Below are 12,204 nucleotides of genomic sequence, written 5' to 3' on the forward strand. Positions count from 1 at the left end.
CATACAGTACAAAATTGTTCATCATTGGTGTAACCATCATAAAAGGATTATACAGCAAGAGTCCCTTGTGGTGATATCCTGATTTAATGGGAAGGGAGTCAATAGCAGCTAATGGAATTTGTTGATTTACTGACTCACAATTGCTACAACATATAGAGTCAGTGAGGTAGAGACCATCTTCCTTGGTCTAAGAACTAAAATGATTAACAATGCTGTATACCACTATTAGCCAGTTTCTGTGCCTAAAATGGTATTGTTCAACAGTACGAGCTTTTGAGAGATAAGTATGCAAGATGGACACTAGGTTCATATAACAAAGTTTTTCAAACAGACAGATTATGCCATCCTGGCTTAGAGATATTAACATACTCTTCATAATGATTTACTTCCATTAGACTTCAATAAAAGAAAAGCATTAGCTCCAAAATACATTAAAAACTATCTTGCAAATCATGAAAGGAAAATTGACACATATGAACACCTACCAATTAAACATATTATTTTTCTTTTTTTCATAAAAACATCAATAAAAAGTTGTTTCAAACATTAAAGGGGTATGAGACCCCATTTTTATCTCTCTTGATTCAGATAGAGCAAAAAAATAAGTTAGAAGGTAGGTAGGCTCAGAAGTGTGCATGTGCCTGAAGCACCATATGGCAGCATATTGCAAGAATACTTGTAATGCTGCAGACACATGCACTCTACCCAGGGGTCAAGTCCAGTGGGAACGCGTGGGAATGGAGTTCCTGCACTATTTTTGCAGGTGGAACTAAGTTTCCCCTGTACAGAGAATAGAAACACTTCAGTAAACACTGCTGCTGCTGGTGTGAGGAGCTGGAGAACAGTTTGGTTAGATGGATAGTGAGATCCTCTAGTAATGGGCAGTAACACTTTCTACAATACACTAATTGCAAGCCTGTCAGCGGCCCTGTTGTGTGATCACCTCACACTGTGTGGAACACATGGTGCTTACATTTCTGTTTGGCTTGCTCAGGGGTTATTTAGTCCCCTCAGCAGAAATAGGACTATTACACCTTAAGTGGGTGAGACTCTGTGACTGAGATAGAGTCTCAGGCCCAAAGGCAACCATTCAACTCTTCATTTGTTTTAATTTGCTTTATTAACCAAAGTGTATAGATTATATACATATAAATACAGCGTGTGTGTGTATGTAAGTGTGTGTGTATAAAACAATATTAATTGTGAGGGGGTGGAAGTCTTTCTGAGTTCCCACACTTTTTTTATTGGACTTGACACCTGACTCTACCTACTGAGGTATATTCTTAAACAAAGAATAAACCAAAAAGAACTAATAGCTACGGGGTGATTTAAATTTCGCATTGCTGCAAAATACATTATCATACCTTTTCACTTTTCTTTTCCTCTTTGTGGATAAATGCTATATATGATTAAGAATGTTAACCAACCAATTGTTTTTAAATAGAAGTATGCTCTATATACAAATTGTTTAACCTGTTTTGAAGACAATACGGTGTGTCGTGTTGCACATTCACATGATTGATTGGTCAATGTGGATGGCCAATAGGAGGAAAGAATGCCCTAGAAAAGGGCGCTCTTAATCATTTTATTCAGCTAAGACTACGGCTAGGAAGCCGAAACACATCAGCTGTTGTACTTCTATACTCCTTTTGTAAGCCATCCGCTTATTGCTGCTGTTACATCCAGAAATTGAATACTGAATGTGTATTGATTGTCAAGTTTTGTACAGTTCTTAATGTGGCATAACAGTTGGAAATAAAGCCACAGGGACATTCACTGGTGCTCCCGACTCCTTTCTTTTGTCTATATTATTCTTAAACAAAGAATACCATGAGAATCAAGAACATTTTATATTAGAAGTAAACTGGAAACTTTTTAAAAAACAATTGTATGCTCTGTGTGAATAATGGAATAAAATGTGTTTGATATTCCTTTAAGTAGATCTAGTTAATTCTCAACTTGTACTGCTGTATTATTACTTCCCGATACAACAAAGAATACTGAACAGGTTAAAATGATATAAAGCACTTTGATTAACAAAGACATATATGTGATTTTGTTTTAATTTAAACCTATAACAAATGTAAATACCCTTGTTTAGATGCGATATTGAATCAGGCTATTTTGCAATATCCTTTAATCTCAGATCTTAAAAAAACAACTTAAACCTTTATTGGATAACACCATTCCAGTGTTCCTGAAAAACATTTTTACAGAAGTCAATGGCTCACAATAATCAACATGGCTTTTTTTTACCTATGAAGTGATTCCACTCTATGTCCAAATCTGCTTGATTTGCCAGACAGCCTTTCATCACATTGAGGCAATAGTTACTACAGGGTTTCACAGCAGGAATTCCACGACAATAAGGGCAATATAGCATCCTCATTAATGCTTTGATGCACCCTGGGTTTGGGCCAATCTGAAAAAAAAGCAAAAAACACAAAAACTTCTGTTATAAACTAAATATATCAGATCCTGAAAACTGAGAGAGATTTTTGTCAAATAGATAAAATAAACCCTGTAAATACTTAGAGCTTTATTGATTGATGTCAGCAAGTCTCTCCTTATTTATGTGACATATTTTTGGATGCTACAAAACATTTTAAAAGGCTAACTTCTGAGATGTACAAATGAGTATTATTGTTATTATTTTTGGAACTTTGAAACAATATTACAATGCTGCTAAATATTTATAAGATGCCAGCAGTTTAGAAGTAATTTTAAATTTAGTCAAAACAACATAGCAAAGTATCCGAGGACAGCAAAATATAGAAGCAGATGAATTCAACAGATAATATTTTCAGTAATATTATGAGACTTATTATTGAAAACAGATAAACCATAAAAAAGGAAACAATCCCAGCAGCCCTAAAGAGGCAGTAGATACATTGAGATTGAAATCTGAAATGTTTAATTTTGCATAGAACTACAAATTTACATTATACTTTATTTACAATTTAGAAAAAAAATATTTATAATTTACTTCTATTATTAAATTTGCTTAGTTCCCACGGTATTCGTTGATTAGTATATACCCAGGTAGGTGTCTGGAACACTACATAGCAGGAAACAGTGCTGCCCTCTAGTGCTCTTGCAAATGAATAACATTCTTGAAAACAGCTGCCATATAGTGCTCCGCACATGCACACTCCTGAGCGCACATCCCTGCTTTCAACAAAAATACCAAGAGGAAAAAAGAAAATCTGATAATAAAAGTAAATAAGAAAGTTGTTTAAAATTTCTCTGCCTGAATCTTGAAAGAAAATGTATGTGTTTCATGTCCCTTTAAAACTGAAAATGTATGTGTTTCATGTCCCTTTAAAACTGAAAATGTATGTTTCATGTCCCTTTAAAACTGAAAATGTATGTGTTTCATGTCCCTTTAAAACTGAAAATGTATGTGTTTCATGTCCCTTTAAAACTGAAAATGTATGTTTAATGTCCCTTTAAAACTGAAAATGTATGTGTTTCATGTCCCTTTAAAACTGAAAATTGTGTGTTTCAAATTCTAAGAACTCAAATTGCTCATGGCGAGGTTTACAAGCATTATCCTGCCACATATCTGTCCCTAGCTGACTTCTGCAGAGATAATAAGATACAAACTACAAAACAAAGCATATTTACTGACATAATGACAGTGGCTAGATATGTGTTCTTCAGTACGTCCTGATTGGCTCTAAATAAGGCAAGTGTTTGGTGGAGTTTGACTATTGAAAAACAACTTCAGCAAACAAAATTATAATGTATTAAAGAAAGTCACATACCTAATGTGATAATTTATAGCACAGCTATTGTAATTACAAGGTGCTTACTGTGCCTTGAATTATACATATTAAGAAAGCTAGGGTCCCATAAAAAGTGATATTTTGCCCACATTTACGTGGGAGCTGGTATATTTTTGGAGACATACATCACAAGAAAAGTACACTTTGGGGCCGAATTATCAAGCTCCGTATGGAGGTTGATGCCCCTGTTTCCAGGCGAGCCTTTGGGCTCGCCGGAAACAGCAGTTATAAAGCAGCGGTCTAAAGACCGCTGCTCCATAACTTGTCCGCCTGCTCTGATATGATTGGGCTGATTGACAACCCTGCTAGCGGCCAATCCGATTGGCCGCAAATCTGCAGGGGGCGGCATTGCACAAGCACTTCACAAGAACTGCTTGTGCAATGATAAATGCTGATAGAGTCTGCAGTTGGCATTTATCGATGTGTGGCGGACATGATACGCTACATCGTATAATGTCAGCTCACACTTTCATAAATTGGCCCCTATATCTCACTTAAAGGAACACATAAGGCTTTTTTCCTTTTTGAGGGTATTTTAAAAAATATTACAACTTTTTGATTTTCATAAAATGGATGCTTCTGTGCTAAAAAAAATACTGTATATGTCTTTTTATGATTGTAAAGTATGTCATTGGCCTAGATTCAATAAAATCCGTTCATTAAACTCATATCATGTGGGAAAAGGGAGCAGAAACATCACAATTATAAAATTGGTGAAGATTTGCACCCACCATTTGTCACAGCTATGATTTTAGTGCTGCCATCTAGTGTTCTTTCAAATAGCAAACTGTTGCCATATAGAACTCCAGAAATGTGCACGCTCCTGAGCACATGCCCCTGCTTTTCAAAAAATTATACCAAGAGAACAAAGAAAACTTGATAATAGAAGCAAATAGAAACTTGTTTTTTAATTGTATGCTCTATCCGTTTCATTTCCTTTTAAATATGTTTTGCGGTTTTAACAGGCAAAATCAGCTATTTCAAATTATACAGCAAAGGTAAAGTAACTGTTTGTAAACTATGTTACACATAGGTAAAAATAGATCATTTGTAACATATTTAAGGGGAGAAAATGTCTGAGTTTCTCAAATGTAGAAAACAAAGTCTGTTAGGTTTCCTAATGGAAATTGAAAATAAAGTTTATATCTAAAGCATGCCTAGGAACCATGGGAAATGCCACCTACGCAGTAATACATTTTTATATGGTAAGTACAGTAGATGTGGCTTTGCTGGTTTGAAAAGAGACCTTACATAGATAAACAACATACATCTGCATCAATGACTGAAGAAACAACTTGATAAAGTATGCAGAATTCATAGTGTCAAAAAGTGGGATTTTTATGAACTAACCCAAGCTTTGTGGCAGCCATGAATTATGAACTAGTAAGATTACAGTACATAAATCTTTATTAACTAGTCTAACCAATATTGCTTTTGGTAATTCTGCATATGTGCTACTGTTTTCTAAGACCATCCAAAATTTGCAATAATTACTGCGATTATAAGAAGTCTAACACAAATATACGTTATAATGCACCATGATACACATATATGTGAGTAAGTAGACCGCACAGCTCCATAGAGCAAAGTCTGTGGCAGGCCCACTCCATTTTACTGTGATCTGAAAAACAAACCTGAAACAACCCTGTCAAAAATTGTTCTCTTATGAAAAGTAGTGTTTCTGCCAATCAAGCAGCATTATAAGCCTCGTCGTGTTCTGATTGGCTGTATCTCTGCTTGTAACCACTACTAGCATGTTCTGAACTTGGATTTTGTCAGTTAATGCTGGCTAGGCGGTCCAATTTTCTGCACATAGCATATTCCTATAATATATCTGTATATCTATACCTTTATATGATTATATTTATATATATATATATATATATATATATATATATATAAATCTCAAAAAAGGGCAAAAGCCTTCAGTGCTATAAAGTTAAAAAGTCCAACTTTTAATGGTCAAGTTAAAAAGTACAACAGAAATTAGTAACAAGCGCCTGATATGTTTCGGCCTGTGGCCTTAATCTTAGACATTGGCGCCCATTTAACAAGCTCCGTAGTGAGCTTCTGGGCACGTGTTTCTGGTGAGCCTTCAGACTCGCCAGAAACAGCAGTTATGAAGCAGCAGTCACAAAGACCGCTGCTCCATAACCTGTCCGCCTGCTCTGAGCAGGCGGACAGACATTGCCGGAAATCAACCCGATCGAGTACGATCGAGTTGATTGACACCTCCCTGCTGGCGGCCGCGAGTCTACAGGGGGCGGAGTTGCACCAGCAGCTCTTGTGAGCTACTAGTGCAATGCTGAATACGGAGAGCGTATTGCTCTCCGCATTCAGCGAGGTCTGGCGGACCTGATCCGCACTGTCGGATCAGGTCCGGCAGACTTTGTTAAATAGAGGCCATTGTCTAAGATTAAGGCCACAGGCCGAAACATGTGACGCTTGTTACTAATTTCTGTTGTACTTTTTAACTTCTCCATTAAAAGTTGGATTTTTTAACTTTATAGCACTGAAGGCTTTTGCCCTTTTTGAGATTGAAATTCACTTTCCCCTTTTAAAAAAATCTGAGCTGTTGTTAAGGAACAGTCTTTGGAAATCCCTACTATTGCTCCTGAAGTCATCATGAGCTAAACACAGCTTCTACATTGCCGGATCATTATCACTACCTCAGGTTGGCGGAATGGAATCAACCACATCATTGACGTACTGGCCTTGCTGTTACGACACAGACAGACACAGATAAAGTGAATAACGATGTGGATCCAATCCCCCTGTCTTCCCGGAGTGCAGGCGGTGCTGATCAGGAAGAGCGTGTGGTGAGAGAAGATCCCCCCTTCACGTTTCTCTTGTATATTCCGTGAGTGTTCGTACACGCTATCTCCAGCTTGGTGTTTGAGCATTTGTGCCCTGTCAAATTGTTTATTTTGGATTACCGAGCTACCGTAGCCTGAATTTTTGTTAACAAGGAACATTTTATCCGATTGCTCCTTTATCAAGCACATACAGACTCTGAATATCCTTTTTCTGCTTTGTATATACATATATATATATATATATATATATATATATATATATATAGGTATAGATATATATATTGTAGATATGTATATTTGTAGAAATATGTATTTATGAATGTGCAGAATATTGGAATGTGAAATATTCATACTTTCATATCGGGTTAGCACAAATGAGAATATGTGATCGGTTTTGTGTGAGAGTGGGGTGTTATTTTTTTTTCTACTTTTTTTCTCTATTGACTTCTATGGTGTGAATACGTGAACATGCACACAGTATTCTAACTTTATTTGTCGGGTTAGCGTGAGAGAGAAAACAGTTTACTTTCAACTCGTAATACAAGCACAACCCGACAAGCGCAAAAAGCTTACTTCAAGCACAATGAACGCTGAAGCAGAAGCAATAATTTGCGTTCCACTCACAATTTGGCCCTGAATCGGGTAACAGTGCATGTATCTTATTTATATATAAATATAATTTTGTGGTGCCCAGCATATCTATATTTTATATTTTAACATTGTGCTATTTGCTAGCTGCTACGCAAAACATATTCCTTATTTTTACAATGAACTGCTAGCTGCTCTTTTAACCACATAGGCTAAAGTTGATAAATAGCACTATAGAGAAATCAACTTCAGGATCTTCTTTAAAATGCAGTTGATTCATTCACCCTGAATACTGCTGACTTGCCATATTTGGTTTAATATTTGAGTTTACAGTACCTAACAAAAAAAAAGAAAAAAGAATCTAACAGACTCTGAACATGAAGCAAATAATAAATTTCTAAAGTCTATCTTGCACTCCGTGTTTTGTGTGCACAGAATAAAGCACTCGAGGCACTTACTTTGGCCTTTGATTTATAACAAATCTCTCATTTTCAAGGTTCATGTAGTGAATTTATTTCGGCCACTAGTTTGTTGTGCCTTATTTAATCCTTCACATGGATCTCTCTACCGCACTGCAGCCTGTTATAACTACAGTACTCCCTCTTGTAAGAAGACCTTAGATGATACTTTCAAACAGAATTACATATGACTGACTAAATAATGAAAAGAACATAGGTAGGGTAGATTCATTGCGTTTGAGAGCTCTCAAGTAACAGAAATTTCCCTTGTTCCTAAGATGTTGTAGACCTTATAATCATGAAGCTGAGGCAGGGTCTCACATAGTAAATAATTTTTAGTGCATAACACAATCTTATTGAAAAACCCTCTCCTCTCCTTAGTCAATGTAGATTAATGTCTTTGTCAATCAGGTACATGTTCTGTCGAAGAGATAATATAGCAACGGGAAGCTAAATTAATCAGAATATATTTTCCTTTAAATATGTTCTACTTAACAAATATTTTTTATTTCTAAAATGTTACATTCAGAATGAGCATCTCCATTTACTATAAATAACTAAATCATGTTGTAATAAACAAAGAAATAAATACATATGGTACAAAATTGTATCAAAACATTGAAAGCACAGTAGTAAGTCTAAGCTGATAATGCTAATTAAGTTTGTATGATACCTGAACAAAAATAATAACCAAACAATAAAAATAAAAAAATCAGTCAGGTCAAGTGCAGGATTTTTGTCTAATTTTACCCTGTAATATGTTATATTAAATTAGAAGCATGCACTTCTTATTTGCCAATAAATGAAAACATAACAAACCACACTGCTCTTGGAATTTAGAAATATGCAAACCATTTGCAAAATATTTAGCATAAAACTATAAACATGGTCCCTATGTTGATAATATTTTATGTCAATTTATTGGTTCTAAGAACTGTGCACCTAATTAACAGCAGGAACTTATATATAAAACTAAAAAGTGATATCCTATTTGTGAATTATTTGTGATAACACATCAAGTAAATAGTTTATTTAATATCACTAAGCAGCAATTTCTTGATATCACTGATCTTAAAACAGTCACCTAGAAACACACATATATTCATACATACATGTCCAGATGGGAAAGCACTAAAGGCCACCTATCAGGAGGGTGGAGTAAGACATTGACCACACTGCAGGGGATGAAATATAAGAAGCAGAATATTGTGATCAATATTTATTAAACAAAGGGTTGATATACAGTATGGACCAAGTAGAAATCTATCTGAGCTGGACTTTGATTGGTCTACACAAATTTCAATGTACTCTATAAATTAGTATAAAGAGATCTAAAAGTATTAAAGTCCACTATTGGTGGTATATCTCCCTATTTTATTGTGTATATTAAATATATATTTCTAAAACGCTAAAAATCTATTATTGATTATTTATATCTCTTTATGGTAATTTGTTTTCCTAATCTGTATAGACAATATTGACATAAATCTACTAAAAAAATCATTCAATTTTATATTCCTCAGCTCTAATAGCGCCACTCATTCCCCCCCTGTTTTATCTGTTTAATTCTTAACCGTGTAAGAGAGATCACGGTCTACCTTTTTGAGTAGGCTCAGAGGATTTCACTTAAGAATAGACTAGGGTCCAGATATTTAGTTTTTTTTTTTTACTCTAGAAATTAGGAAATTCTTCCAGGATACACAAAAGCAAAAAGCCACTGATATGTCCCCATTTAGGAAAGAGAGCATATTTAAAACTGTACAATAAAAAAATGTTAATTTAGATTAGTAGAACATATGTTGGAGGTAATTAAATCCAGGAGATGGAAGGATAATTGTACACATTTTGAGAGAGCGGCTATAGTCTCTCTACAAGAAGACTTTAAAATAATAATCTGATCCTAATTTAAGGGGGGGTGGATTGTGCTATTAAACTACACAGACTTTCGTATGGATATCTTTGAGCAAATTAGTGTTCAGGGTACTTATAGGAAGTTGACTTTTGATCAGAAAAAAATTGGATGAATTACTGAGGTTGGGATTTGAGCAAGGATCTATCCTAGAACAACTCAGATGTTTATGACAACCCCAAACTCTAGAGTACGTATTTCATACACATTCACTTGATAAACCTCATGGATGACCCTTAGTATCAGCTTAAGAGCCATTATTACAACCTGTGGTCTAGTATATAGACTTTCTACTTCAACCTGTGGTAAAAGAAACAAAAATATTTATGCTTAACACAAGCAATCTTATCCAGCTATTACATAAGGTGGAGATTTAGGAGGGTGACATATTAGTTACCTTTGATGTAAACAGTCTATTCCCCAGAAAGAAGATTTAGCTGTTGTTAGGAATTTTGTGTTGCTGTCAAAACAATACAAAAGTTATCCCATTTCACAGAAGAATTTTATTTCAGAGCTGAAATAATTTTGTTAAGAGAAAAAGCATAATTTATACTTACCTGATAAATTAAGGCAAAAATTCCCAAACCCCAAGAGCGCTATAAAACCTCTCATACCTCACACATACATCAGTCCAACATATAGCCAAGCAAGTGAGGTAAGAAAAAGGAATAAGAGCTAAAAAAAGCAGAGGAAAAAGAGGTGCTGAAGAAAAAACTAACCCCAGAAAAACACAAGGGGAGGTCTTGTGGACTCTAACCACCATAAAATAAATGAATGTATCAGTTAAACATAAATTATGTTTTCTTTCATACAGGTGGTGAGGGCTCATGATGCTTTACTCTTGGGAACCAATACCCAATCTATGGAGTTCATGAGTAATAACAGAAATAGAGGGATTTAAAAACATCTTTTTTTTCACTGAGAAATTAAATCCACAATTCTAATATTTATTTTATTTTTGTATATACACGTAAAGTAAGCAGGAAAAAAAATCAAACTGAGACAACTGCCTGAAGAACTGTTTTACCAAAGACTGCTTCAGAAGAGGCAAAAACACAAACAAGACCAAGTAGCTGCCTTGCTGAAGCCTCATTCTTAAAAGCCCAAGAAGGGGCAACTGCCCTAGCAGAATGAGCAGTAATCCACTGTGGTGGAGGCTCTAAATAAGGTTTGTGAATCAAAAGTTTTAACAAAGTGGACCTTGAGATAGGAGGTCTGACCACAGAGATCAAGGAGGGCAACTGGACATCTGAACCAAATCTGCATACTAAATCATGTGAGGCCAAGCTGGAACAATCAGGATTACAGATGATTCCTCTAGCCTTATCTTCAAAACCACACTGTGAAGAAGAATCAGAGGCAGAAACAGATAAGAAAGCTTAAAAGACCAAGGAACTACTAGAGCATCCACTAGCCCTGTCTGATGATCCCTGGACCATGCAAAGCACCCGAGATGTTTGTTGTTCAAATGAGAGGCCATCAGATCTATCTCTGTAAGATCCCAAAGATCCACAATCTGATTGAACACATCCTGGTGAAGAGACCATTCCCCTGGATGTTGTCAGGGTTACTGCTTACTATTGATACTGTCCCTTTAAGTTCCCCCTATATCAAGCACTTCCCCCAGCACTCATTGCTGGTTAATTGAGAAAGATACATAGCTCTAGTGTGTCTCTGAGAGTATTCCACGCTCTCCATCAGCCTCACTGAATTTCTACTGAAAGAGTTCCTAATATAACTCAAATAACTCTCTTACTTTCCATCCTCTAAGCAGCTCTGTTACCTCACCTCTCTTTTGGAAAACAACTTCCTCAAGGCAAATATTACAGCGTGTAATTCCATCTTGAAGCTGTTACAAGGAAACAGGAACTCCAAGCTCGCCACAGACACAGCACAGCGAGTAGCGGTGACGTCATCAGCTGCAGCCGATAACCGCTCTCCCTGTGAGACCCACGCTGCAGCACATAGCAAACGGACACAAGAATCAAACTCCTGGGATTTCAGGTCAGACATATTTAATCCATTCCTATTTCATTTCGCTCATACAACTTGATGAACTATACCAGCCTAATCAAGGAGTACATTTATATTCATTTACTTTATTGCATTATTTAAGCTGTTTGCATATACAACTGCCCTTGAAGTAATAAACAGTTTATGAAGTCAATAAACTGACACTTATTGGGCAAATATTAACACATTCTAAGAAGCATTTATAGTAAATTCATCAAGCTTCTTTAATGTAACAAATTTAATTTTAAGGCATTTGCTGCTCTCAAATTACAAAACAGTAGTAAATGTTTGTTCAAACTGCTACTGTTACATAATTAACCAGCCACTAAGAAATCAAGGATTGTGTGTTTGTGTACACAGAAAAATCCTACACCAAACGTTTCATTATTTAACAGCAATTATGGAGCATGATCCTCTAAGTGATAAAGTTCAAATCCTTTCAGACAGATTAGAAGCTCTATCAGGATCTTTCCACGAATTACAAGTGGAAAATCAGGCTTTGAAGGCCTGCTTAAGAGAGACTCTGGCACCTAAACCTGCAAGTGCAGAATCTACCCCAGAACCCATGGTCTCCCCCCCAGAAAAATTCTCTGGTGACCGTTCAAGATTTAGAGAGTTTAAAAACTCCTGCA

At 35.8% G+C, this 12,204-nt stretch overlaps 1 protein-coding gene across 1 annotated transcript in view; it reads right to left on the reverse strand.

The window, feature by feature from the left end:
- The window catches only part of GPC6 (glypican 6), a 2,314,333-nt gene that overhangs the window by 895,087 nt on the left and 1,407,042 nt on the right, over positions 1-12,204 (reverse strand). Inside the window, exon 4 of the mRNA XM_053705482.1 lies at positions 2,257-2,422. Coding sequence (XP_053561457.1) covers positions 2,257-2,422 — 166 coding nt within the window. The remainder of the gene's footprint in view (positions 1-2,256; positions 2,423-12,204) is intronic.

The sequence above is a fragment of the Bombina bombina genome, chromosome 3 (assembly GCF_027579735.1).
Source record: "Bombina bombina isolate aBomBom1 chromosome 3, aBomBom1.pri, whole genome shotgun sequence".
Taxonomy (NCBI): domain Eukaryota; kingdom Metazoa; phylum Chordata; class Amphibia; order Anura; family Bombinatoridae; genus Bombina; species Bombina bombina.